Raw genomic sequence first — 27499 nt, 5'->3', positions numbered from 1 at the left:
GGCTGACCAGCCGCCTGGGACGTATTACCCTATGAATGGCTTTAGCTCCTCAGGCAAAATGAGCCACGGGATAGGCAGAGATCAAAGGAATGGAGATTACCCAGCGCCTGTGAAGTAATTTACACCTTGGTGTCTTCAGGCAGCATTATAATGCAGGAACCGGCTTCCTACATATCACCCTTTTTTTATTAATTAATGAAAAGGCTTTATATTATTACAAGCAAATAGGTCACCCATATGTTGAGGGATAGAGGCAGGGGTTGACCTTCCCAAAATCAAACATTAAGACTGTGTACGAGAGTCACCATCAGGCTGTCAGTTTGACCCGAAGTACTCCCGACCTGTCCTCTGCCGTTTTTCTGGGAAAGGGAAATTCTCAAGGCAGGTAACCCTTATGCAGGTCAACGTACCTCCCAGAGAAGCCTGTATAATAGGCAACTCTGTGCGATGCCTATGCTCAGCATCCCTCTTTTTGGGGCTGCACAAACCAGACACTCTACCCTGTGCAGTGAGCCTAGGCTCCGGGTGTGCAAGAGCTGTCTGGCCGGCGGCCTATCGCTTAGTAGCCAAAAATATAAGCGCTTGGATGATCTCTTGGTTTGAGCCCTGGAGCTTACATGCCAGCCAAAGGAGTAACAGCATTTCGCAGGCGGCTGCATATCCATCCCTTTTCTCACAGACCAGCCAAAAATAACAGCAATCTGTAAACGGCTGCATCGAACAATTACCCCCACCCCTTAAGTAGAGACAATCGCTCCGCCAAGGGCAGGAGTTAATCTGGATAACAATAGCGGCTCTCAACTCCCGGGGGTAGAGGGTGGAGTTTCGACTTTTGAAGGTCTGCAGAGGCTCTTTAGGTTTCTGGGATCCACAGGGGATTCTCTTCATCCTGTGAGAAAACACAATATCGCTCCCCTGGATCTTATGAGAATAGGATCCGGGCCTTTCCAAAAATCAGTTAAGATATCTTTCCATTTTACCATTTCCTTTTGGCCTTTTAGTTTTTGAGGTGAGACGCTTGGCCTCGGTATGGCCCCCAGCGTTAATGTAAATGAGGCTTTAAAGCCCCAGGCATTCCAGGCCTTTAAGAAGTGTTGAATAGCAGGCATGGCCTTTTCCCCTATCAAAGACTGGGAAAGCCATCTGTAATTTTCTTTGCTCCTCTGATGGTAAGAAGGAGTCGGTTCCAAATAGTGGGGGTGCTGATGGAAGCACACCCGCTGGCATTTTTGGCCGTGCTGCTTCTTTCTCTAGCTCTGCTTTCTTGTTAGAGTCTAAAATCTCAGAGTCTGAGCTGCTCAGCTCTAAGGCTTTTAGTTTCGTTGTAGGGCAGCTTCTAAATTTACCGGGGTGTGACCGGCCATTCCCCATTCTTTCTCCCTCCTTTTTTGTCTTTCCCTCATCTAGCTGAGCTGTTTCTTTTAAAACTTTATCTCTTGAGCTTTTAGAGTCATTAGGGCTATCAAGATTTAAAGCTTTATACACTCCCTTGTCAGTAGACATTCCAGGAGGTCTTTTTTTCTTATACGTTGTAGTTTTTCTTTTTACATACACTCCCATGTCACTAGACATCCCGGGAGGTCCTTTTTTCTTATATTTTATTGTTAGGCGCGCCCCATCTCTCACTACATTCGGTTTCTGATATGTAATTCTGGACTTCTTTAAGATTGTTATAACAGTGAGAAAAGTCAAAATAGCTCCTAGTAAAAGTATAGAAGCCTCTATATTAACCTCCCAAAATAGTAACATTCCCAAGCCAAAGTCTAGAAAAATCATACCTCTCCGAATTTTTCTCATTACATTCGGTTTCTGATATGTAATTTTGGACTTCTTTAAGATTGTTACAACAGTGAGAAAAGTCAAAATAGATTAACCTCCCAAAATAGCAACATTCCCAAGCCAAAGTCCAGAAAAATCATACCTCTCCGAATTTACCACCCTGCAGTTCTGAATCCGCCTCGTTAGAGGGGTCTCTGAGGTGTTGGAGATGTTAAGCGTCCCGGGTTTCGGCACCATATGTCCCGCGCGCTCTCTGTATTCCTCGCCAGCAAGAAATACACGCAGGACACTCGGATCCTTCTGCAGACAAGCTTTAATGCATTAGACTGAGCAGAGACTGAGCAGAGACTAAGCAGAGACTAAGCAGAGACTGAGCAGAGACTGAGCAGAGACTAAGCAGAGACTAAGCAGAGACTGAGCAGAGACTGAGCAGAGACTAAGCAGAGACTAAGCAGAGACTGAGCAGAGACTGAGCAGAGACTAAGCAGAGACTAAGCAGAGACTGAGCAGAGACTGAGCAGAGACTAAGCAGAGACTGAGCAGAGACTAAGCAGAGACATTGAACTAAGAAAACCATCCCTATATAAAAGGCTGACCAGCCGCCTGGGACGTATTACCCTATGAATGGCTTTAGCTCCTCAGGCAAAATGAGCCACGGGATAGGCAGAGATCAAAGGAATGGAGATTACCCAGCGCCTGTGAAGTAATTTACACCTTGGTGTCTTCAGGCAGCATTATAATGCAGGAACCGGCTTCCTACACTACACGTCTGGAAAGTGACCTTAATTTTAGCTGGCTAATCTTGAAGAGCCTTCCAAACACGGAGATGGGGCAGGAGGAACCCACCCAGGAAACGCACTGCTGGAGGCCCTGCCTTGCCACTTGCCTGTCTGGCCGGTACCTGTGTCACAAACAAGCTGTCAGGCTGACTGGCATGTGGAGGCAGAGTCCCCTTAGAGGGATTCTGGTGGTGACTACAACTATGACCAGGCCTGGATGCAGCCTGCAGGCCAGTTCTCTCTAAGGTGTGGAGGCTACTGAGTTGTCTGAAGTTCTCTAGGCGACTGCAGACCCTGCTGGAAGGCCTTCTTCATTCAGCCCTGTCATTTTTCCCAGAGGCAGGGCCTTGGTCCCAGCTCCTGTCCACACCCAGTCCACACTCTCCTGTTCTGCCTCATCCATCAGTAGTGAAGGCAACTGCTGCCTCCAGGAAGCTGGTTAGATCCAATCCTACTGTTCTTGCTTTCCCATGAATAACAATAGATGGACGGTTAAAGAGATGTGACCCAAGGCAGAGGAGACTGCTCAGCAGTTAACACTGCCCCTTACAAAGGACGGGAGTTCAGTTTCTAGAGCCCACATCAGGCAGCTCACAGCTCTCTAACTCCAGGTCCAAGAGATCCAACACCTTCTTCTGGCCTCTGCAGAGACTAACAAACACATGTAAACACACACAGACACAGACACACACACACACACACACACACACACTCACACACACACACACACACACACACATATGCATGCACCCACGCATGCACGCACGCACACCTGTGCATACATACCCCTCATTGCAGGGACCAATCAGGACAGCTGTGCCCCAGCTCTGCACAAGGGACATTTAGCAATGTGTGAAGAGATTTTGTTGTGACACAGTGGCATGGGAGAGTGCCCTGTGTTCATCCAGGAAGCCACAGATGCTGAGGGAACTACGGGGGTGCTTAACACAGCCCACACCAGAGAATTCTGCACCCTCAATATCAGTGTACTGAGGCCAAGAACTCTGCCCAGAGAGACAGCATGAAGCACTTGCTAGGAAAACTCACCCAAGAAAAATGCACAAAACACTCTTCACAGTGTGTCCATTCAAAATGGCATTAAAGATGTTTGCACCAAAACCAGAGGCTCCCCTTGCACGTGTCTGACAAGGACAAACAAGCCAAACACTTAGACCCGAATGCACAGACACATAGCCTACTCTGCTGGGATCCAGTGGCCCAGGGACTTGATGGGCAGAGGTCAGACTCAAAGAGCCAAATGCATGGATGCTCACATCCCTTGTAGAAAACCGTGTTGTTTGTGTGTCTATGAACCAAGCACATTTGCACCTAGAGCACTTTTTAAATTTAATTTTTATAGGTGTGAATTTTTTTTGACTGTCTTGAGCATCAATTGTGTACCTGATGCTCATGGAGACCAGAAGAGGGTGTTGGATCCTCTGGAATTGGAGCCATAGACAGTTTTGAGCCACCACGAGGATGCTAAGAACTATACTTAGGTTCTCTGCAAGAGCAGTATGCATTCTTAAACAACTTTAAAACAAATTAATTTAAAAATAAAGGAATGGAAAGCAATTGAGGAAAGACACTTTGACACACACACACACACACACACACACACACACACACACACACACACACACACACACACGTACATACACCACACAGCACACAAACATAAACCCTGTTTTTCGAGACAGGGCTTCTCTGTGTAGTTTTGGAGCCTATCCTGGCACTTGCTCTGTAGACCAGGCTGGCCTTGAACTCACAGAGATGCACCTATCTCTGCCTCCCGAGTGCTAGGATTAAAGGTGTGTGCCACTACTGCCCAGCAACCCCAAAATATTTTTTTATTGGATGGGATCCCTTTTTTTTTAGGTTTATTTATTTATATACAGTATTTTGCCTGCTTGTATGCCTAAAGGCGGAAGAGTGCACCAGATCTCATTACAGATGGTTGAGAGCCACCATATGGTTGCTAGGAATTGAACTCAGGACCTCTGGAAGAGCAGCCAGTGCTCTTAACCTCTGAGCCACCTCTCCAGCTCCCTATTTTTTATTGGAGAGTGACTGAATCCAGGACACATGGATGTGGAACCTACAGATAAATGGGGCCACTGTTTGGTAAATTTTGAGTTGGTATCTAATCACAAACTATAAATGTCTATCAATGCGGGAGTATGCTACAAGGGGAAAAAATGGAACATAGCCCCATGGCTAATAATGAATACATTGAGATTAGGAGAAATCAGCGAAGGTTGTGTTCCATTGGTAGCAGACTTAGTAACTCCCACAACCTCATCAGGAGATTTTCTCAAAGAGGTGGGGTGGGGGTGGGATGGGGTGGGGTGGTCTTTGCTGCTGGTGCCATCCAGCACCACTCCAAGGGTGGTGGGTATCACTGGCTCCTCCAACAAAATATTTTAGGTTTTGTGTCCATATTGTCTTTCTCCTTTCTCAAACAACCAAAACAAAACAAACAAACAAACAAAAAAAACAACACTTCAATTTGGGCTGGGGCTACATATCTATAGATCAAGTACTGGCTTGCCTTGCTAACACAAAAATCTAAGTTTGATTCCAGGAACCTGTGTTTTTTTGTTTTTGTTTTTGTTTTTAAAAAGGCAGGGAAAGAAAGAAAAGAAGGCCATGTGGGGCCACTGGCCCCAAGATCACGACGGTTTTTGTTTTTGAGAAAGGATCGCATGTGATCACTGGAAGTCTTCAGAGAGTGTTCCACCATGCACAGCCACCAAGCTCTGTGTACAGGTGTGAGCAGCCACTACACCAATGGAAGGGGTGGAGTTTATCTTGTGAAGAACTGTCAGCCACTGGTTGCTTGCCATAAAATCCATACACCACCCCTACCCCCCACATATACTCCCAGTACCGAGGCCTGAACCAGCACCTGTATGCTAGGCAAGTCCTTGTCTCTGAGCTACACCTCCATCCTGGGTCTCACCAAGTTTCCCAGGAAGATCTTGAACTTGACACAGCCTCCGGAGAACTGGGATAGTAGGCCTGTACAGCCAGGCAGGGCTCATGTCACCGTGTTGATGGGATCTCCCACGGCTCTCCCCCACTCCAGAATCTGACTCTAGGTGCTATCTTCATAGGGAATTTGGGGAATTTGGTTGTACAATTCTTCATGTACAGTTGTAGGTTATAGAAAACAGAAGAAAAACTGCCCTGAAGGAATATTAGATAGCATCTTACTGCCTGAAATCACACCTGTCCCCAAACAAGAGTCAACAGTAAGCTCTCAGCTTCTGTAGCACTTCCCTGTCACCTCTGCTTTGCTATGTGGCAAGTGACAACCCCCACTTGGGTGGTTTTGCTGGTAGAGCTCCTGGAGGAGAGGGGGTGGCTGTGTACAGTGGGTCTACATTTGGGCATAGTGGGTACACATTCAGACTGTCCCCATCTAGCTTCAGTTCATAGGGAACACTCTGGAATGTCAGCCTGTTTGCTTGGGTATACACAGGCCCACAGCCATTGGAATACGGCAGAAGGGAACAGTAGACATCTTGCTTCTGCATCCAGGACCATGAACACACAACACACAAACATTATCTGAATTCTTTAAACAGAGACCCAAAATAATTTTAATGCAAATGACAAACATGGGTTAGTCTGTCTCTGTCACATGCCCCACCCCATGAATTACAGTACTTTATAAAAATGTTGTAAGATGCGCAAACTAGAGTTCCTTTAAATACAGTGATGGGTTTGGTCCTAATACATGCTTCTTGGATATCCCAGCTGACTTTGTCGTTGATCTTTGGTAACTAGTGATAAGCACCAATTGAGAGCTGATCCTACATAGAAGGGTGGATCTGTTCTTCCTCACACCCGCATCTCTTTCTAGCATCCCAAGTGCAGGGCACAGAGCAGAGGAGAGGCACCTCTCATGTCACAGCTAGATGTGGGCACTGGATGTTGGCCACAGTGGCAAGCAGCCAAGACAACCCACAGGACCATCCCCATCGCATCAGACGGTTCCTTCTGCAGCTCTGGGTTTCTGAGGTGGGTATTTGTGCTGGCTCAGGCCACACTTCCATGCCTGTGGGTTGGGCTGTTTGTCTCTATCATGACTAGAGGACGTTATGGCAGAAAAGTCCCCACAGGGAAGGTGTAGAGGACACTTTAGACAGGCCGACCTCCTTGAGCGTCACAAGACAGTGAGCCAACCCTACAATATAGCCAACAGTGAGCTGTGGGAAGTTTTCCTTGGCAGGTCTTCAAGGGAAGGAAGGAAAGGGGATAGGAGAGATGGAGGGAGGGAAGCCAGGCTTGTACTGAGGAGGTGTCTGTGGTAGCCCTAAAGCCACTGAGACCCAATCCCCCAGCCTCACTGGTACTGAGCTAAAGGTAAACAACCCCTCAACAGAAGCTCACATGTGAATATGTTTAAACAAGGCAAATCTGCACACCCTGTCCCAGAGTCACCTCTCCGACTTGATGCTCAAAAGATGGGAAAGGGTACCAAAGGGAGAAAGCTGCCATCCTAGAGTTCTTGGGCCTCGGGTATGGCACATCACTCCTCCAGTGCTACTAACAACCTTCCCATGGCCACATTTATCAGGGCATCCTTGGAATTGACTGGAGTACAGCCGGATTCTCCTTCAATGCCCATCTTGAGAGCCATGGCTCTGGGAATCCTTTCCCGCTGTCTCACTGTGGGAAGTGTGGGATCCTCTACAGAAGCACAGGCACCTCGAGACACTTATAGTCAAGTATGCAGAAAGTGGGCTTCCTATCGCCCTGGGAGGTTTTGACTCTGGTGGGGTCCCTGCTGCTCCATCACGGTTGGTAGTTTTTATAGTTGGTTTCTGGTGTGTATTCTTCACTAGACTGAGTCTCACAAGGAATTGTTTTGAAAGGTAACCCTTGACCTGACACAGGGCAAGACCAATCCATGTTGAATGACAGGTAGATGAATGAATGGAAGATGGATCTTCTGAGACTCCAGAAATAGGGGCCTAATGGAAGCACCCACCTTAGAAAGAAGAGTGAGAAGAAAAGGAAAGCCCTTCTAGGACAGGACAGGGAGGAAGCTGCCCAGCCCACCTCCCGGGTGGAGGCTTATGGCCTGGGGGTGGGGCACAAGTGGCCCCAATATAAGCAGCTGTGGGAGAAGTAGCAAGAGCTGGTGGAGGCCAAGATGTGGCTGGCAGTGGGGCCATTTCAGTGTGATGAGACTGCTACCATTTACAGGGTGGCTCTGCTCCCCTCGCTCTAGGACTCTGACCCCCAGTTTTAGTTCATCTAAGTATACTGCAGGCCCACCCTTTTGGTGAATGATTCTGAGGGTCTTTGAAGTGGACTTGAGACTGCATGTAACAGATGCCCTAAGGAATTACCTATGGAGACTCAATGCCTACACATGACATCTCAGTTAAGGGTCACTAAGCTTAAGGTAAACAGGAGCCTGTCAGAAAGTTTGCATGATGACCTAACTCACTGTAGGGGGACTGGGGCTCTAGGTCCCATACAGACAAACCAGGGCCAGTCTTTGCCTTCTTACACGAACTAGGGGTTAATATCTGAGGATAGACAGCCCTCACTTGGGCTCCTCATCATCCCACCTGTGACTGTCAGAGTAGAGTGAGCAGGGGGAGGGGGCGGGGCAGAAACCTACAGAGAACTTGTCCCTGAAGACAGGCTTTTCCCACCTTTGGCCACACCCCACCCCAGGTCCTTGGGTGAGAGGTTTCCTGCAGATTTCCACATTGCTGGATCTTGCTGGCCCTTGCAGAGACTTTCAGTGGGCTTGCATTCTGAATGCCAGCCTTTGTGGTGTAGTCTCTGATCACAAGAACGAAGAAACTCTTCTCTCTCTTTTCTTCTTTTTTTATAAAAGATTTTAAAGGAAACAATAGGTTTGCTAGAAAAACCACAAAAAAATGATTATATACAAAATGGTTACGTGAATGTGTATGCCATACTGTGGGGAGAGTGGCCGGGCTCCTGAAACCTATTTGCGCTTCCTCAGGATCATGTACATGAGGCCGCTGATGAAAGTGAAGGAGAAGGACACCCAGGCTAGAATGAAAGAGTAGCCATAGGTGCCTTCTTGCATCATGTAATAGACGTCATCGTTGTATTGTTTGTGAAGGTCTTGGCGACGGTCTGTATAAATGGAAGCCCCGATCATGACACACAGACCTGTAGGAACCAAGCCAGGGGTCAGATATATTGCAGACCATGGTGTATCTGGGAACTAGCCTAACACTTGTTAATGGATTCCCACCAGCTTAGGACATGGACCCCAAGTCCCCTCCACAGCTTATGAGAACCCATTCGTTCTGCCCCTCCACATTCCAGCTCTCATAGCTCTGGGTTCTTCATCCTAGGACTTCTACCTGGCACACTGTTCCTTCTACTGTGTACCCAGACAACACATTGTAGACTGCAGTTGTTACTCTCATAAAACCCAAGCTCGGGCGGGCTTCATGCTTTGGGGACTCCTTCCCTTTCCCCACAACTAAATCCAAACTCCTCCACATTAAGTGTGTTCCCCGACTTCCCTCCTCCAGTGATTTTGGTGGGGGCACAGTGCAGGGCCACACATAAGAACCCTAAGAAGAGAGTGTTTGAGTCCTTTCTGCACGAAGGAATCTGCATGTACGTGTTGCTAATGGTCTGTTTGTTCCGAGTTAACCTTAAATCTAGATGTCATTCAAATTGATGACTAAAAAGGAATGCAAGACCTTGTGGCCTTGGTGTTTGCAAGAGAGATGATGATGGGAATGGGGAATCTCAGAAACAAGCTGCCCAGCCAGAAGGATATGCTTGAACTTGGAACTGATTTTTCATTTGTTCTGGCTCTGCATAAGGAGGAGCCCAGGAAAAGGATCGAAAGGCAGGCTTTGCTCTGGCCCCCAAGACTGCCAGCTACCTGAACAACGCACGATTTAAAGATTCAGTTCTAGACTTTTTTGTTTCCGTGGCAGGCAGTAGAGACTGCTTCCAGTTTCACTTACATGACATGAGCTGGATGATGGCGGTCAGGATGAACCTCTCTCCCTGCTTGAGGCGGAAGAGCTGGAGCAGAAAAATGAGGAAGGAGAGGGAGCAGAGGATGGTGGAGAGGATCATGGTGGCCTGCACCGCCTGCATGATGGAGTAATCTGTGGGTAGAAGGCGAAGGCATGTTTGAGGACCGAGCATCACAGAGGGGTCCCAGTACTGCCTACAGTCAGGCATGTCCGTTCAACCTTTGGACATGGCAACACAACACTGTCATGTATAGATGTCACACTGAGATCTGCACAGTCAAGGGAAAGCTCCTATCTTAAGCAGATTGGCAGCCTTGGTTGGGCCCTCTGAACATTAGTTGTTGTGGGCTGCAGGCCACAGACTGGATACACCTGGCCAGCTGAACACTAGTGAGTGTTGCTATGGAATCTTCCATCTCCCAATCTTCCCATCTCCCTCTAGTGTCCTGTCAGGCACCTGCCAAAATACCGATGTGGCCAGAAGATGGAGCCAGAACCCACTACTCTGACTTCTTCCTGCTCTGGGTCATGGCTCAGACCTGTTTGGCTCAGGAGCCGGGAGACTTAAAAGTGGAGCTCAACCTGCAGCTTCCTAGTTTGCCTGAAACCGACTAGAGGGAACACAGCTTGTTAAAGGCCCGATGAAAAATTTACAGCATGGATCCCAGCTGCACAGCTGCGGCTGGTAGAGAACACCTGGCCCTGCTTCCTTATTCTTTATGGTGAACAAATATATTCTCCAACACATACACATTGCCTGATTCCACTCCTCCGAAGCTGCCAGGGAGAAGTGAGAAACCACACCTCAGGCAGGCAGGGCTCCCTGGGTAGGGATTGGGGGGAATGGACCAAAGGACCTTATGGGGTGTTAAGAATGTGCTCTGTTTCATTTTCAATGTAGTTTGCTAGGAGTATATTTAATTCTCAAAGGTCACTGAGCCAAGGAGCCCTTAGAAGTGTGTATTTCCATGTTTGTAAGTGACAGCCCTACTCTAGAGTAATATTACCAGACTTCATTGAGATAAAAAGAACCAGAACACCAGATGCAGAGAACACTCATTTGTGGGCTTCTAGAGTCTGCTGGGAAATTTCAAAGTGGGCCATGGCTGTGACCCTGTGCCTCTGAACATTACTTACTAAACTTTCCAAGGAGCCATCTAGGGTGGCTTGTTTAAGCTGCCATCACTGTGGGGTGGGCGCCAAGAATCCATATTTTTAGCAAGTATCCCAGGTGATTCATGTCTTGTGATGAGGCAAATGTAGAAACTGGTTTAATGAGGGAAAAATGGCTATGTGCTTTTACAATAGGGTTTCTTCGCATTGAGTTGCAGACTGTGGCACTGGCGGCCATGCTGGCAGTGGGGGTGAAGCCCAGGAAGGGCACAAAAAGCAGAAGCTGTGTGTGTGTGTGTGTGTGTGTGTGTGAGAGAGAGAGAGAGAGAGAAGAGAGAGAGAGAGAGAGAGAGAGAGAGAGAGAGAGAGAGAGAGAGACCTTGCTGTGGTTTCGGTGTTTCTGGAGGCCTCCAGAATCAGCTCACTTGCAGGGTTAACATCTCATAACACCTGCTAAAATAGTCCTCCATATCCACAGGGCTTCTGCATTCTTGGACTCAACAAACATTTTTGAGGTGTGTGGGTTGGGGGAGAACCCAGAAAGTTCCAGAAAGCAAAATTTGAATTTTCCATGTACCAGGCCAGATCCACACAGATGAAATGACATAGAAAGATTATATTCGATGTCATAAATAATCTAGAAGGAGGGTGTGCATAGGTTCCATGTAAAGTTTTGCTATTTTACATCCTTTGGGATCCTCACAGGGTCTCAGAGCCAGTCTTCTGCAGATCCAGAGTCACAGCTAGCATTTGGGTTGCTTATATTTCTGTTTTAACACTGGGCTGGGGAGAGAGCTCAGCATCCACCCCCATTCTGAACAACCTGAGTTAGAGCCCAGGACTCAATGGGGAGACAGAGAGAATTGATTCCCATGGGTTGTCCTTTGATGTCCACACATGTCCTTTGATACACAGGGACAGGGGGAGCCAGTGTGGTCAGACTTCACTGAGGGTCTCCAGCTTTTAGCCTAGCATTTTTTCCTGTTTTCACGGCACATAACACCAGTTTACCATAGATGGTAAGACTGGAATAAATTAGCATAATAAATTTACATGTGGAAAAAGTCTGAGCTGGCAGGATTTTCTTTTTTCAAGAAAAAGTCAAGCAATAAATAATTCAGGCTTCTGATTTTTTTTTCTTTGTTTTGGGGATTTTGTTCTTTCACAACTTTTAAAATGTCAAAACCATTCTTAGCTCATGGGCCATACCAAACAGGCCTTGGGCTGAGTTTAGCTGATAGGGCACAGATCCCTGATTTTAGAGCAATAACATGGAGATAATCCCACATGGAGAGCATGGAGCACAAACAGCAGAGGCCCCAAACCTCTGCCTCTGGGCCCAGCGAGCTGTCCTTGCTAGCCCTGTTTCCCACCACAGCTGACTGTTCCCAGGGCTCACAATGGCATGGCATACAGGGACAGCGAGCAAGTGGAGCTACCTAGGCATGCTGAGGTGGTCCTTCCTGCCTGGGTCTGCTGTCAGGGAGATGGGGCCCCAAAGCTCCGCTCACACGCACTCACCTGCAAACCCATCATCATTGCCTCTCAGGTCGGTGATCTCTGTGCAGTTGGTGCCGTTGAAGCACAGTCTCCAGATGTCTGCCGAGAAGGTTTCTCCTACCCACCAGGCCTGCAAAGGGAACGCAAGCTGCTGGTGAAGGGCGCAGTTCCTGAGTCCTGCTGGGTCAAGGAGTAAATGTGGCCCCCGCTCAGGACTCACAGCTTCTCAGAGGGCAGACCACAGGCAGGTCTCCCGGGGACTTCATTCAAATGCACACTCTGAGTCCAAAGGCGTCAGTTCAGTTTTGGGTCTTTACTGAGTCCCCATGGGATGCCGGGCGGCAAGCCTGCGGAAGGATCTGAGGTGTTCCATGCTCTCATGACTCATAGGGGAAAACATACTGAGGTAGCAGCCATCAGAGTAAACAGAGGCCAGTTCCATCAGAACAGCAGGGACAAGGTATAGAAGAAAGGATGACATCATGGGGACAGCCTGCCACAGTAGCTGGGGAATGGAACCTGCCTAGATGTCTGGATACTAAAAATGTGACACGCATACACAATGGAACTAAAATAAAATCATAACATTTGCAGGGAGACAGGGGAACACACCAGGCCCATATGAAGAACTAGATTCACAATTGTGTTTGTGTGTGTGTGTGTGTGTGTGTGCGCGCGCGCGCGCGCACGCGCGCGCGCACTCATAGGCCATGGGACAAAGACCAGGATCAGAGCCGAGAAGAGGACTTAAGAGAGGTGGGAAATAGAAGGTAATGGAATTCACATGATAAGACAGCAGAAGGGGGGCTAACTGGGGCAGGAAGGAGAGGGAGCCAGTTGGAGGGGGCAAGGAAGGGTAGTGAGAGAGGGGAGCCAATGAGGGTAAAGTGTAACGTCACACATGTATGAAGATGCCACCTTGAAACTCATTACACTGTCTGTTAACCTAAAAATTAATTTCAATTAATTTCATGGGCTGGTGAGACAGCTCAAGAATGAAGAATAGCACTTTCTTCCTTCCAAGCCTTGGGACCTGAATTAGGTCCCAGGATCCACACGGTAGAAGGAGGGAATCAACTCCAGGAAGTTGTCTTCTGACCTCCACACGTGTGCCACAGCACATGCCCCCACTCCCCCCCAAAAGGAATGAAAAACATAAATGTTTAAATTTTGGGAGGCCAGCCTGGTCTACAAAGCTACACAGAGAAGCCATGTCTTGAAAAATCAAAAAAAAAGTATTCAAACAATAAAAAGATTAAAATTAAAATTAAAGGAGGCACCCTGTGATGACAGAGGAGAGAAGCACTCTGCCTTTTAGCCCAGTGCCTTCATGTTCCCCTTGCACTTCTGTCCCTGCCCCTTCCCTTGAGTCCTGCCTTTCACTCTCCATCCCTCAAAGGCTGGATGCCTCCTTCACTTACTGGGCCCACAGACACCACTGTCCCCACTTCACATCCACCCTCAAAGGAAAGCCTGATTTCAAGTGCATAGCAAACACAGGCTGACTCACTGGCTGGCACACCTCCGTCCATCCCCCTTAGTGTCATGCTAATATAAACACCAGGTGTGGGAGCACATTACACACGCCCCCCCCCCATGCCCATCCAACCCTTTCTCTAAGCCTCAGACTTGTCTGGGATCCTAAAGGACCAGATGCAGGAAACCACACATACACACACCTAGAGATCCCCAACTGACTTGGCCTTCTGAGCAGTTTTCTTCCCCTTAAAGGTCTCTGTAGTTTGAAATGACCAGATGAAGCCAGGCCCTGGGGACAAGACCAGGTCTCTATTAGAAGCATCACCTCCTGCCTGGGCCAAGGGGTTATCAAATACTCTCTTGCTAATACAGCTGCTAGCTGGACCCTGAAAGAACAAGTTATATGTCAGGGACCTGTGGAGAATTTAGAAAGCTCCAATCATAAGATCTGCCAGAACGTCTGTGAGTGACTAGTAACACGTGTGCCTGACTAGTAAAAAGATGCAGGGGACAGGGAGAAGATGGCCTGAATGGGTTATCCAGGCTGATTTTGCTCCCTGTCAACATAGCTGTCAACATCTGGAGAAAACACTCCTTCAGCTATGTGCAAGACTGACCCTAATGACAAAGGCCAGGGATGTTGCTAGGCCATTGCAAGGTACCAGAGGCCTTTGACATGAATTAATCACATCATTAGCCACCGTGAACAGAGCAGCAATAATCATGGGTGTGCAAGCAGCTCTGCGGTAGGGTATAGGAATACACCCTCCTAGGTGTATAATATAGTTAGGCATGCAGCAGTTCTGTTTTTAGTTAATTTCCACCTTATTTTAAAAAAATTAATCAGGACACAGTATTAGGTTTCACTATGCCACTGTCAAAAGTGAAACTGTTCTCAGTGTTTCTCCATCCCCCTGACCTACCCTTTAGCATCCCCACACCCCTGGCTCCTTTCTCTTCCACCTCACAATACCCTGTCATGCTACTTCCTTACCACCTCAGAACCTTGGTGGGGGGTTGTTTTTAAAAAATTCCTTGACTGTTTCATACTTGTATGCAATGTATTTGGGTTACTTTTGCTCCCCCACCACTGTCTTACTCCCCACTCTCATAGAACCCCTCTTCTTGCCAACAAGTTCCTTCATACTTTCATGTCTTTCCCACTGAGTTTAATTGGTGGTGCCTGTGTGAGCATGGGTCATGGTTATTTACACAGGCGACTTGCCAGCGGCTACACCACTGAAGGGAATGTTGTCATTTGTTTTCTTGACGGTAGTCATTTTGACAGTGCTGAGGCGGAATTTCATAGCAGTTTTAATTTGCATTACCTTGATGGCTAAGGATGTTGAGCACTTTAAAAAAATATTTACTGACTCACTACACATATATTTCTTTATTTTTAGAACTCTCTGTTCAGTTTGTTGGTCCATTTATTAACTGTCTGGGTGTGTATGTGTGCACGTGTACATGCGTGTGCGTACATACATGGGTGTGTGTGTGTGTGTGTGTGTGTGTGTTTAAGCTTTGCAGTCCTTCTGTTGTTTGCTTCTTTTTGTTTTCAGAGATAGTGTTTTTCTGTGCCACCCTGGCTGTCCAGAAACTCAATCTATAGACCAGGCTGGCCTCGAACTCACAGAGATCCCCCTACCTCTACCTCCCAAGTACTGGGATCAAAGGCATGCACTACCACTGCCCAGCAGGTTTTGCAGTTCTTTCTGTATTTAAGATATTAATTCCTTGTCTAAAGTATAACAGGCAAAACTTTAGAAAACATGATTTGTTTCTTAATTTTAAAAATAAAATAGGAGGTAGAGAGATGGTTCAGTGGTTAAGAGCATTTGCTGCTCTTGCAGAGGACCCAGGTTCGATTCCCAGCACCCACACAGTGACTTATAGCCATATGTAACTCCAGTCCCAGAGGTCCAAGGTCCTTTTCTGACCTGTTCGGGCACCAGGCATTCACAGGTAGTTCATAGACAAGCATGTAGGCAGGACGCCCATACACACAAAACAAAATAAGTAAATTTAAAGAATAAAATAGAAACATTCAATAGAAAAAAAAAAGAATTACTAGCTCCTAATGCCAATGGTTCTGAGGCTGAGAACTGCAGAGAACTGGACCTTCCCCGGGGGCTTCTGGCAGGCAAGCATCATATCAACTAGCCCTGTCTTACCTCATCCAAACCTGAGCACAGGATGCTCCCAAAGTTCCATGCCCAGGATGAGAGCACCCAGGCCTGGGCTGGGGAGATGCCTTAGCAAAGAGGACACCCCAGATCTCAATCACATCCTTCCTGTTCTCCACCCTGCTCTATGGTCTCTACTGCCCATGACTCCGAGGTGGTTGATGAGAACAGAAACTTACATTGTTAATGGTGGAAATGAACAACAGCGACAAAATTACGATGTGGAAGATGATGATGAAGGCAAGAATCACCAACATGTTCACAGGGCAGTGAAGGCTGAGGGGGCAGCTGGAAAGTCCAGGGAGGGATGAGGACCCAAAGAGGATGGGAGAGACAAATCCAAACCTGCCAACGACAAGGCAAAATTCAAATCAGCAGCTTTTAACAGAATCTCAGAAAATTTAGGACAGTTCTTCTTATTTTTCCTGCTTCGAAGTCCAGAGGCTCTGAGCTGCTGGATCTAGGTGGGGCAGGAGGGTGAAGACAATTAAAATCTCGAATTCAGAGCTGGGACACTTGTGGAGTGCTTGCTTAGCATGGATGAGGCCCTGGGTTGTATTCTCCACCACTGCATAAACGTGGGGCACATCCTGCAATCCCTACACTTGGCAAGTGAAGGAAGGAGGACAATTCCATGTAATTAGCAACACAGTGAGTTAGAGGCCCACAGGCCAGCCTGAGTTATGCAAGAACCCGTTTCAAAAGCAACGGGGGCCAGACACATGGCCCCTATTGTCACATCAACAATGTAAGCCTGATAACCTGAGTTCAATCCCTGGAACCCACTTACAGGTGGAAGGAGAGAACAACTCCACAAAGTTGTTCCATGACCACACATATCACACAACATACATGTACACTGGACATTTTGTTTTAGATTTGGGGGTTTTGGTTTTTTGAGACAGGGTCTCACTATGCAGACCAGGCTAGCCTGGAACTCACAAAGATCCACCTGCCTCTGCATCCCAAGTGCTGAGATTAAAGTTATGTGCCACTGAGTTCAACTTACATATATATTTAAACAATGTTGACTCCTGAAATACACCATACAATGTATGGCAGTGATTTCATTTTCCTCTCTGATCTCACATGAAGACTGCATTTCTCAGAATCCCTTGTACTTAGGGTGGGCCAGTACAGCTAGGTAACGTGGAAGCCTCATACGTTGGACTGGGATTATGACTGACAAGACTCTGGATGTTCAGCTCCTGAGACTTCTGGGTAATTTTTAAAAACTCTAGTGGACAATCTGAATAATATAGGACAGGACTCAACTGCAAAGTGAAATCAAAGCGCTGTGCCACACTCAGGAAAGACAGGCCTGCTCTTGGGGAAGGGAGACACGCAGGGTGTGAGAACCTGTCCAAGCCAGGCTGCTTCATAGCAAAAGAGGGAGAGAGCAAACACAGGTGATGTGTGATGTGGACAGGAAAAAAGCATTCAAAGGGATGCTTTGAATACTTCAGAGTTAAAGGTCACATGTGGGAAAACTGTTGAAACCTTTGAGAGTTTTACAAACATGGCCATTGTGTTGGTCAACAAAACTTGTGTCACTTGACCATGTCACTTTAATGGGGTTGGAAAAGTTCACCCCCCAAATCATACATGGCTCCTTCTTTCATGTCAATAATTTGCAACCTGATTCTATGACTTAAATCTGTAGGAAATAAAATTAACTTTTACTCTCACTGTCTAAACACAATGCTTCAGACTAGGCCTTGTTTATGCTGTGATGAAATCTTAGTTTTTAGTGGACTAACACACACACAAGTGTATATACACGTAAGTGTGTGTATGTATACTGAAATACTTGAGAGTGAGTTGCTTAAACCCTACCTTCTTTTTATCTAATTACTTTACCGTGTGTCTCTGGAAAATGAAGATGTTTCCTTACACAACCAGTGTGATAATCATAATTAAGAATTTAATTAAGGACTGAAGAGTTAGTTCAGTGGAAATGTGCTTGCCAGTCAAGTGTAAGGACCTGAGTTCAAATCTCCAGATCCTAGTTAGAAGCTGGGTGAAGTAATGCAAGCATCCGTGCTCTTCCATCGAGATATGAAGCAGAGACAAGGGAATTCCTGGAAGCTCAGGGGCCAGCTAACCTGGATTACACAGCAGAAAAACAACAGAGACCCCAGTCTCAAACAAGGAGGAAATCAAGAACTGACAGCTGAGGCTGTCCTCTGGCCTCTACATGCATACTGTGACACGCATGAACTCACTTTCACATACACAAATGTATGTACATGCATGTACTCACCACCAGATCTACCATGACACAATGTCATCCATATTACTCATCTCCGGACAGCCCAGTCATATCTCTGTAATTTTTTTCTACTTCAAGATGACAGTCTCTATTTTGGCCCTAAATCTCTTCAATCTAGAATTGCCCCTCACTCTTTTTCATGACGGTGACAGGGTTTAAGAGAATTGGCCATCTTTGTGGGATGTCTGGTTGCTATGGTTTGAATATGAAGTGCTTGGCTACCAGCTGGTAGGCACTTGGGAAGTGACTGGGTTTTAGGGGCTCTGGCCAAAGGAGAGGGAAGAGAAGAGAGAGAGGGGGAGAGAGGAAAGAGACAGAGACAGAGACTGACAGAAACAGAGACACAGAGAGAAAATGACAGGTATAGAAAGACATACAGAAAACAAGACCAAGAGAGGAAAGGGAGAGAAGAAAAATGCAACACTCCAAGAGTCATCTGTAGGCCAGGGAGCCGCACCAACATGAGGACATAAAAAGATCCACACAAAAAGCTGGGTGTGGTGAAGTGTACCTGCTCACTCCCTACCCCCATACCATGCAATTTGGAGGAATTGGCCAGACCCTGAGGGCTTCCTGGCCAGCCAGATTAGCCAAAATGGTGAACTCCAAGTTTGTGAGAAATCCCGTCTTAGAAAATGAGGTGGAGGAAGACAGCTGAGATTGGCCTCTGGTCAATACATGTGTGTACATACACAGGTGAGTGGGTTCATACACATACACATGCATAACACATACAATTATTTTCAGGGAAAGATGCTCTATTGTGGTAAATATGAATAAAATATGATTTGCCCTGGCAGCATTATGTCCAAACACCATGTCTCTATTACCACTACCCAGTTCTAGCACACCCATCTCTCTAACGTGAAACTGTTGCCCATTATACAATCTCCCCACCCAACTCAACCCTAAGTCTTCTGTGCACACTGGATAATGGAATGGGACGTTTGTGAGCTTCTGTGCTTGGCTTCTCCACGCAGCTTTGTATTTTCCACATTATAGCTTGGGCGCAGGGGATTCTGAGAAAGCAAGGACCCAGCTTTCACGAAGCTTTCTCCTCAATAGTTTGAGTGCCACAGGTGTTTATGAAATGTAATTGCTCAAGATGGCACTTTTCTGGCACCAACCGTCCTGCTGCCTTCTCTGGTGGACACGCCATAGACAAACCCTCCACCCGTCTCTGCCAGCTCTCCTCCCTGACTTGCTCACTGCTCCTCCATTAGTCCCTCCGGGGTGGGGGGGACTGGCCAAGGCTCACACAGGGGCTTGTCTCTGACACCAGAATTCTCGTGAGTCAGGCGTTGTGTAGCCATAGAACACATTCAGGGAGGTCCAGGCAGTCATTCTTCAAGCCATCGCCTCACCAACTCAGGGATTCCTCCAATTCTTTGCTAAGGGACAAATTCCCCTTTGTTGAGGCCTGCATTATGCCCAGGGCCACCACACACTGCCTCCAAATGACTGCACTTCTGACCTTCCAGTCAAAGCTCACTAGCCAGGATGAATGCCACAGCACTGTCATATGCCCAAAGGCCCGTTCACCAGGCTAAAATCTCAGGACTGTAATGGTGTTCTTCAACACTCTGCTTACATCACACACACACACACACACACACACACACACACACACACACACACACACACACACAGGTGAAACCTCCTAAAAAAAGAATGGACACTTTGACCTGCATCCATTCAAACAAACCTTGTCAGGTTTTAAAACAATTAATTGAAGAAATTAATTTAAGCTTAATTAATTAATTTAAGCTTTTCGTTTGGATGGAGGTACATCAGGAGTTCAAAAGCAGCTTTGGCTGCATAGATAGTGAGTTGGAGGTCAGCATGGAAAGCCTGTCTCTAAAACAGAAAAAGAGGAGGGGTAGTGGAGAGAAAAGAGAGAGAAGAAGGGAGGGAAGGGGGAAGCGAGGGAAAGGCAGGGCTGGGGGAAGGGAGTGGAGTAGAGGGGAGAGGAGGGGAGGGAAAATAAAAGGGAGGGGAGGGGACGGGAGGGGAGGGGAAGGAAAGCTGCTGAACATTGGGATTACAGCTCCTGACTGGTTTTCACGTGGATTCTGGGGCTCTGAACTCAGGTCCTCATGCTTGCAAGGCAAGCACCCTTATTAGCTTCCTTTTAAAAATGCTTGTTACATTTATTTCTTTCTTTTATGTGTGACTGTGGGTGTGTTTGTGCCACAGTGTGCTTGTGGAGATCAGAGAGTAACTATAGTAGTTGGTTCTCTTCCCACTATGTGGGTCCTGGGGCTTGAACTCAGGCAGTCATGACTGGAGGCAATCACCTTTACCCACAGAGCCATCTTGATAGCCTGTTAACTTCTTTGGGTTGATGTTATTTATTTATTTATTTGTTTATTTGTTTCATCTGTTGATGCACATATGCTGGTCAGGGACAACCTTCAGGAGTGGGTTCTCTCCCTCCACTATGCTGAGGTGTCGGCCTCATTTTTGCTGACCTCCAGGCTCCTCCTCCTACACACACACCCTTATTAACTTCTTGCTTAGAGAAGTTCCCTGTCATCAGTTGTCCCTCCCCTTCTGTCACCTAAGTGTCTCTATGTAGGTGACAGTCATCATTGTTTGGTCATCAAGCAAACATTCTGCCCTCTTTCCCCCTGAGAATGCTACCCCAATCTCTCTCTGTTCCCCATCTCTCTGTCTCTCTGTTCCCCACCTCTTTGTCTCTCTCTGTTCCCTTATCTCTCTCTCTTTTCCCATCTCTCTGTCTCTGTCCCCATCTCTCTGTCTCTGTCCCCATCTCTCTGTCTCTATTCCCCCATTTCTCTACCTCTCTCCCCCATCTCTGTCTCTTTACCCCATCACTCTCTGTTCCTTCTTTTTGCCATGTTTCTTTCTATGTTCTTCCTACTTTTTTTCTTTTTCAAATCACCCCAGGGTCTTGGTTATAGAGTTCCAGATACAAGCCCACCCCTGGCAGTGCATTCCTATTGTCCTTGTCCCTCTCCTGGCTCCATCCTCCTGGGCTCCTTGCCATGTGCAGCCTCAGCAGCTGCTGCCGCCCCAGGCTGAGCCATCCACATATGGCATTCTTCAGGGAAGACCAGCAAATCCCACTGTAGGCGGCTAGAACTCTTAAGATCTATAGGAGCTGGAGCAGATTCCAGAAGATGGGTGCCCAGAGGGGCAACCCACATGAAAAACAGACGCAGTGTGATGGAGGGAGGGGCTGTGTTTACACAGTGTGTCTTGGTGTCAAGCCTCATGAAGCTAGCTGAGCAAGGGCTCATTATCCCCATTTCACAGATGATAAACTGAGGCTTCTGATGGCTTCAGAGCAGGGCCCAACCCTTGGTTTTCCAATTCTGCATCCAGGACATTTTTCTGCCCTCCTCTCTCCTGCTCTTTCTCATATTTAAGAACTAAAGGAAGGATAGAATGGCTGCCGATGCTGTGATCCTCCTTTGTCCAGACACCACACTCATCTTGTCAAGAACTGTGGGATACTGCTAGCAGGGTTCTGATGATGGGGAGAGTTCACGACCGGCCTACAGGCAGCCTGGGTCTCCTCCTGTCCTTCCTTCACATAATCCCCAGGGCAGGCGCCCAGGACCTTGGCTTTTGCCAAGAGGAAGTGGCTTTGGCACAGGCCACATCCGTAGAGAGGAACCAAAAGCCCAGGGAAGTTCTGCTGTTTGGATGCCTGCTCTGTCTATCCAGCTCCAATCCACCACACCTTTCTATAACTGACCCTGAGGCCTGGACTAGGACCATTCCCAGAAGGACAGACACAAGGGTAAGCCGTAGTTGCGGGGCCTTCTACAGCAGATCTGAGCTACTTGATGAGGTCTGGCCAGTCTTCCAGTCAGAACCCCTCTGCCCACAGACCTGCTCTCTGGGTACTGGTCTAGCCGGGGAGATTCTGGGCCACACTGATTGAGGAAATCTGGTTCCCACCCTGGAGCTGGTGCCTCCACCCATGTCTGCCTGGAACCCAGGCCTCTCCTGCTCCCTCAGTATGTAGCCAAAAGAAGCTTTGGCCTCTGTTTCAGGAAGACAGAGATCAACTTAGCCTCCTATCTTAGAGTTTGAACACCTGCCAGAAGGGAATAGTGAGGCTTCCGGGATGCATTAGGAGCAGGGGAAGTCCACCGACCCTAGGCGGCCCAGCTTCACACTCGGGCTTCACTTTGGGGCTCTGGGATAAAGGCCAGCACTTGGCCCTGTCAGGAAATGGCCACGGGCGGGACACTGGAATTTGGCAGAGCCCCAGTGCAGAAGCCATTAGAATGAATGACTTGTCTGCACCCCTGTAGGTCTTCCAACTCAGTGGCATAATAACCATGACATCAACAATAAAAGCAGCCAATATGTGTTGTCTAGAGTGTACTGGATTCCCCCAAAGGAGTCATCATTCACGTGACGAGCACTGATTGAGCACCTACTGTGTACCAGACCACTATGACACATGGATGCCTCAGTACTGTGGGCTCTGTGCATCCTACACGTGTTTGGGCCCAGGAAGTTCAAGGGTGTATAAATACTCAGATGTGGCTTGGCAGCATGTATGGTGGTATGGCAGGCCTAGGTGAATAACACTCCAGTGTGGTCTCCCAGGTGAGCAGTAGTCAGGCAGAACCAGAGAATGCCTGTGATGCCACGGTGTACCCATGCAAGGGGAACATGTACCCAACAGGAGCTGAACGCTCTGTTGGCAGAAGCTTAATAGGCCTGAAGAACTGTGGGGCAGCCACAGGGAGAAAGCTCATGGCCCAGACAGCCTCACTTCTGAATTCAGCCAAACATTTGAAAGGGAATAACTCTAATTCCAGGAAGTTGAAGATGGGTCAACAACCCTCCCTACTTACTGGCCAGTCTGTGAGGCTAACATGACCCTGATAACCAAGAGACAAAAACATTACAAGAAGGAGCAGCCCTTAAAACATATATACAGGTAAAATGATACGGGCTCAACAGGTTATAATTAGGAATACATGTGCATGTACATATATAAATACAATAACAGTGGAAAAAAGAGGCTATGAATTTGAAGGAGAGCAGGGAGGGGTAATATGGAAGGGTTTAGAGAGAGGAAATGAAAGAGAGAACTATTGTAATTAAATTAGAATCTCAAATTAAAGTGATGGACCAGAATTTCTCACATGCATGAAGGAAAAAAGGTGAATATTTCTGTTGTGTGATATTTTGATTGCACACTGATGCTCCCAAGACTGACAATAAAGTTTGTTTTGAATCAGAGGGTGGAGTTATCTACTAGCTGACCAAAACTAACCACAGAGGTTTTGGAGGACTGAGGACAGACAGAGAGACTGGAAGAAGTAGGGTGAGGCTTGGAGAGAGCCTCAGCCCTTTTGGATGGAGGAATGAGAGAAAGATGGTCACCATCACTTCTCTACCAATTCTCTGACCATTCAGCTTCTTACCCCAACATCTGACTCCTGAGTTTTGTTTTATTTTATTTTATTAATTCAAATTAGGAACAAGCTTGCTTCAGATGTCAATCCCTTCTCTCTTTCCCTCCCCTCCCCCCAACAACCCACCTGCCCCTAGCCATCCCCCCTCCACTCCCCAGGCAGGGTAAGGCCCTCAAAAAGGGCTCCCCAAAGTCTCTGAGTTTTTATTGGTAAAGAATAATTAGATAAACACATCATCTGGGGCATGAAATCATGAGGTAGCCACTCACCCCTGGCTTTCTAGTCACTGCCATTGTGGCTGCCTCCCCCCCTTCCCTAAGCCCTCTGAGCAAGCCTTGCATCTTCCTGTTGCAGCCTCTCTACAACAGCCTTCAGATGCCACCCATTCCTGGCCCCAAACTCCACAGTCCCCAGTCTCCACAGGTGCCTGGGCTCCAAATGCTGCTGGAGTTAGCTGCCCTTTGCCGGCTGGCTCAGCCTTCAGGAAGCCTGTGCCCTCACTTCCCGCCACTCACGCTGCTTCTGCACATTGCCATGTCCACTTTCCAGGTGGCTGACTCCCTTTCCCCATGGATTGCAGGCTTCCCCTGGACCCCCTCCTTGGACTGCTGCCACACAAGTTCATCCACCTCAATACCCACTCTGGCTTCTATTGTTGCTGCCACTGACACACACTCTCACCCACGCTGGTACTTGCAAGCTACTGAAGCTGACCTCAGCCAGGCTCTGCACGGCCTGTGTTCTCTGCCCAGCCATGCTGTATACACAGCGACAGCCAGACTCACACTTCACTGTCATCACCAGGAGATCTTGTGAGACACCTGGGAATTCCTAAAGGTGGGGATTAGTTAAAAGAAAAAGGTTTTCCCCATGTTAAAAATGGGGAATAATATTATGATGCAGGGAGTTAGGTCTATAGTTACACAATGGATAGTTTGAAAACAGAATAATTAAATGAAGGGATAATTAACTTAGATGGGATTGATATAATGTCAATTGTAATCATTATCAGTTTGGTAATTCATGTCTTATTCCTAAAAAAAAAAGTTGTTTGATATTGGTTCCAAATTAAAAAAAAAATACTACTGATGAAACTAAGAAAAATATTCACACAGACACAGAAGAGTTTAGAGCAGAACCTACCTCACCATTGCACTATGAAACTGAAGAGGAGAAGCCCAAGGTTATTAGAAATCAATCCTAATTTATCCAGTTACCATTCAAGACTGACCACCAGATGATAGGCACCCCTAAGGCTACTCAGAAGTTAACTGGGATCCTGTAGAAATAATAGATTTGAAGAGATTCAAGGAAACTAGTTTCATATAGTATGCATTCACCTTTTGTGAAGCAGATGTTAAACTCATGGACCACTCAGGACAGAATTATTCCACAAGACTGGGAAGATTTCGTTACAGCAGCATTGGAAGCTGGTCCTCAGTTACATGGGTAAATTTGGCAGAGAGATGAAGCAAGGATCATAGAACAACAAAGTAGGGCTAGAGATAAGGAAATTTCTTAAGAGTAGCTTCTTGGTGAGGCCCAGTTTACTAATTTGCAAAGACAGATTAGATTTGATGATCGCACCTTGACTCTATGCCATACAGCAGCTTTAAATGCTTGGGACGGTTGAAGAATCAGGACTGAGTCATTGACTAAAATTATAAAAGGCCCCAAAGAAGCCGTCACTGACTTTTTTATTTTTTTTTTACAAAGATTGACTTCAGTTGTAAGTAGAATATTATCATATCCCAAAGTAAGACAAATATCAATTGAATCCTTGGCTTTTGAAAATGCTAATTCAGAATATAAAAGAGTTATTAGGCTGTTAAAGGCAAAATCAGCACCAATATATGAATGGATTAGAAATATAGTTGATATTGGATATCACATACTGGATAGATACTGGATATATATATATATAATATATATATATTATATATATGTTTTTTGAGACAGGGTTTCTCTGTGTAGCTTTGGAGTCTATCCTGGCACTTGCTCTGGAGACCAGGTGGCCTCGAACTCACAGAGATCCACCTGCCTCTGCCTCCTGAGTGCTGGGATTAAAGGTGTGAGCCACCAATGCTCAGCTCTAAAAATAATTTTAAAAAAAATCTAAAGTTTAGGTGTTTTAATTGTGATAAGCCAGGTCATCTGGAAAGGGAATGTAGGCAAGATGTTCCTAAGGAACAATGCTTTTTTCTAGAGATAATCCAAACAGAAGGCCTCAGCCTTCTGGAATATGTAGAAGGTGTGGCTAAGGCTGGCATTGAACTAATGAATGCAGAGCATCATGGGACAGGCAAGGCAACACTTTGCCATTGGGAAATGCCTTAGGAGGCCTCTTGCAGGTGTCCCTGTCAAATTTGATTCAATCATTCCCTGTCAGCATTGGGGAAACTCCTTCACAGAGTAATTAAAAGACTTAATGCCTGTTGTGTGAAAAACCATAGTGCTCTGGATGACAGAAAATCTTCATTTGATAAAACAAAAATTACAGCCAGGCGTTGGTGGCACACGCCTTTAATCCCAGCACTCAGGAGGCAGGGGCAGGTGGATCTCTGTGAGTTCGAGGCCAGCCTGGTCTCCAGAGTGAGTGCCAGGATAGGCTCCAAAGCTACACAGAGAAACCCTGTCTCGAAAAAACAAACAAACAAAAAAACAAAAAAAATTACAGGAGAGACCAAAAAACAAGTATTTTGGCAAACTTCTATAAATGATCAGAGATCAAAGTTAAAAATACAAATAAATACAGAGATCAAGGTTAAAAATACAAATAAATGGTAATGAAACTGAGGGTTTGGTAGACACAGGGGCAGATGTAACAATAATTGCACCAAAATCTTGGCATTCAAATTGGCAAGACGGGTTGAGTGTATAGGGTCAGAGGACAGAGAAGAAAATTAAAACCATGTGTGGCTAACACAGCAATGAATTAATGGAGCTGTGATGTGTTACAGCAATGGAAAACCCATATTAACATTCCTCCAATCTCAGAAACAAACCATAAACTAACATATGTTTCTGAGAAAAATATTAAAATGTATCATCAAGAACAGTCATTGACCATTTGGGTTGTACATAAACAGGTCACAACAGCTGCTGATTTTTCAAAGGTACCAACAGCCCTACCTTTAATATGGATAACTGACAAACCTGACTGGGTAGAACAATGGCCTTTGATATCAGAAAAATTAAAGGCATTAGAGCAGCTGGTACAGGAGAAGCTAAATGCTCAATGTATTGAGAAATTGACCAGTCTTTGGAATTCTCCTAATTTGTCATTGAAAAGAAACCTGGGAAATGGAGAATGGTAACAGATCTAAGAGCTATTAATAAGGTGATTCAGCCAATGGGCTCTTTACAGCCTGGAATTCCCTTGCCTTCTCTATTACTTAAAGGATGGTCTAATATGGTAGTTGATTTAAAAGACTGCTTTTTACTCTACCTTTACAAGAACAGAATAGAGAAAAATTTGCCTTCACAGTGCCTACTTATAACAATTCCCATCCTGTTAAAAGATATCAGTGGGAAATTTTCCACAAGTGATGTTAAACAGCCCTACCTTATGCCAATACTTTGTACAACAGCCACTGGAAATAATTCATACTCTGGTTTCCTCAATCTCTAATTTACCATTATATGGATGATATCTTACAAGTTGATTCAGATGCAGATACCTTAGAGAAAATGTTTGAAGAAGTTAAAAAAAAATGCCATGTTGGGGATTACAAATTGCTCCTGACAAAAATACAAAGAGGAGATTCTTTAAATACCTAGGATATAAAATAGGTCTACAAAAAAATTCAACCACAGAAAGGCCAAATCCCGAGATATCAATTATGATTTCTTAATAATTTTCAAAACTCTTGGGAGATATTAACTGGCTACAGTCCGCAATTGAATTGACAACTCAGGAACTTTATTTCAAACCTTACAAGGTGATAAGGACTTAAACAGTCCAAGAAAATTATCAGCTGAG

The 27499-nt window shown here is 46.3% G+C and overlaps 1 protein-coding gene across 1 annotated transcript in view; it reads right to left on the bottom strand.

Moving 5' to 3' along the window:
• Window positions 1-6132: 6132 nt before the first annotated feature.
• The window catches only part of Emp2 (epithelial membrane protein 2), a 40377-nt gene continuing 19010 nt past the window's right edge, over window positions 6133-27499 (bottom strand). Inside the window, exons 2-5 of the mRNA XM_027423917.2 lie at window positions 16017-16182; window positions 12194-12302; window positions 9545-9691; window positions 6133-8726 (exon numbers count right to left, since the gene is read on the bottom strand). Of these exons, the coding sequence (XP_027279718.1) occupies window positions 8536-8726; window positions 9545-9691; window positions 12194-12302; window positions 16017-16094 (525 nt within the window). The 5' untranslated portion in view covers window positions 16095-16182 and the 3' untranslated portion in view covers window positions 6133-8535. The remainder of the gene's footprint in view (window positions 8727-9544; window positions 9692-12193; window positions 12303-16016; window positions 16183-27499) is intronic.

This window comes from Cricetulus griseus, chromosome 7 (genome assembly GCF_003668045.3).
Source record: "Cricetulus griseus strain 17A/GY chromosome 7, alternate assembly CriGri-PICRH-1.0, whole genome shotgun sequence".
In the NCBI taxonomy this organism is placed as follows: Eukaryota; Metazoa; Chordata; class Mammalia; order Rodentia; family Cricetidae; genus Cricetulus; species Cricetulus griseus.
The sequence above is the reverse complement of the archived record's forward strand: the minus strand, read 5'-3'. Positions and strand labels throughout refer to the sequence as shown.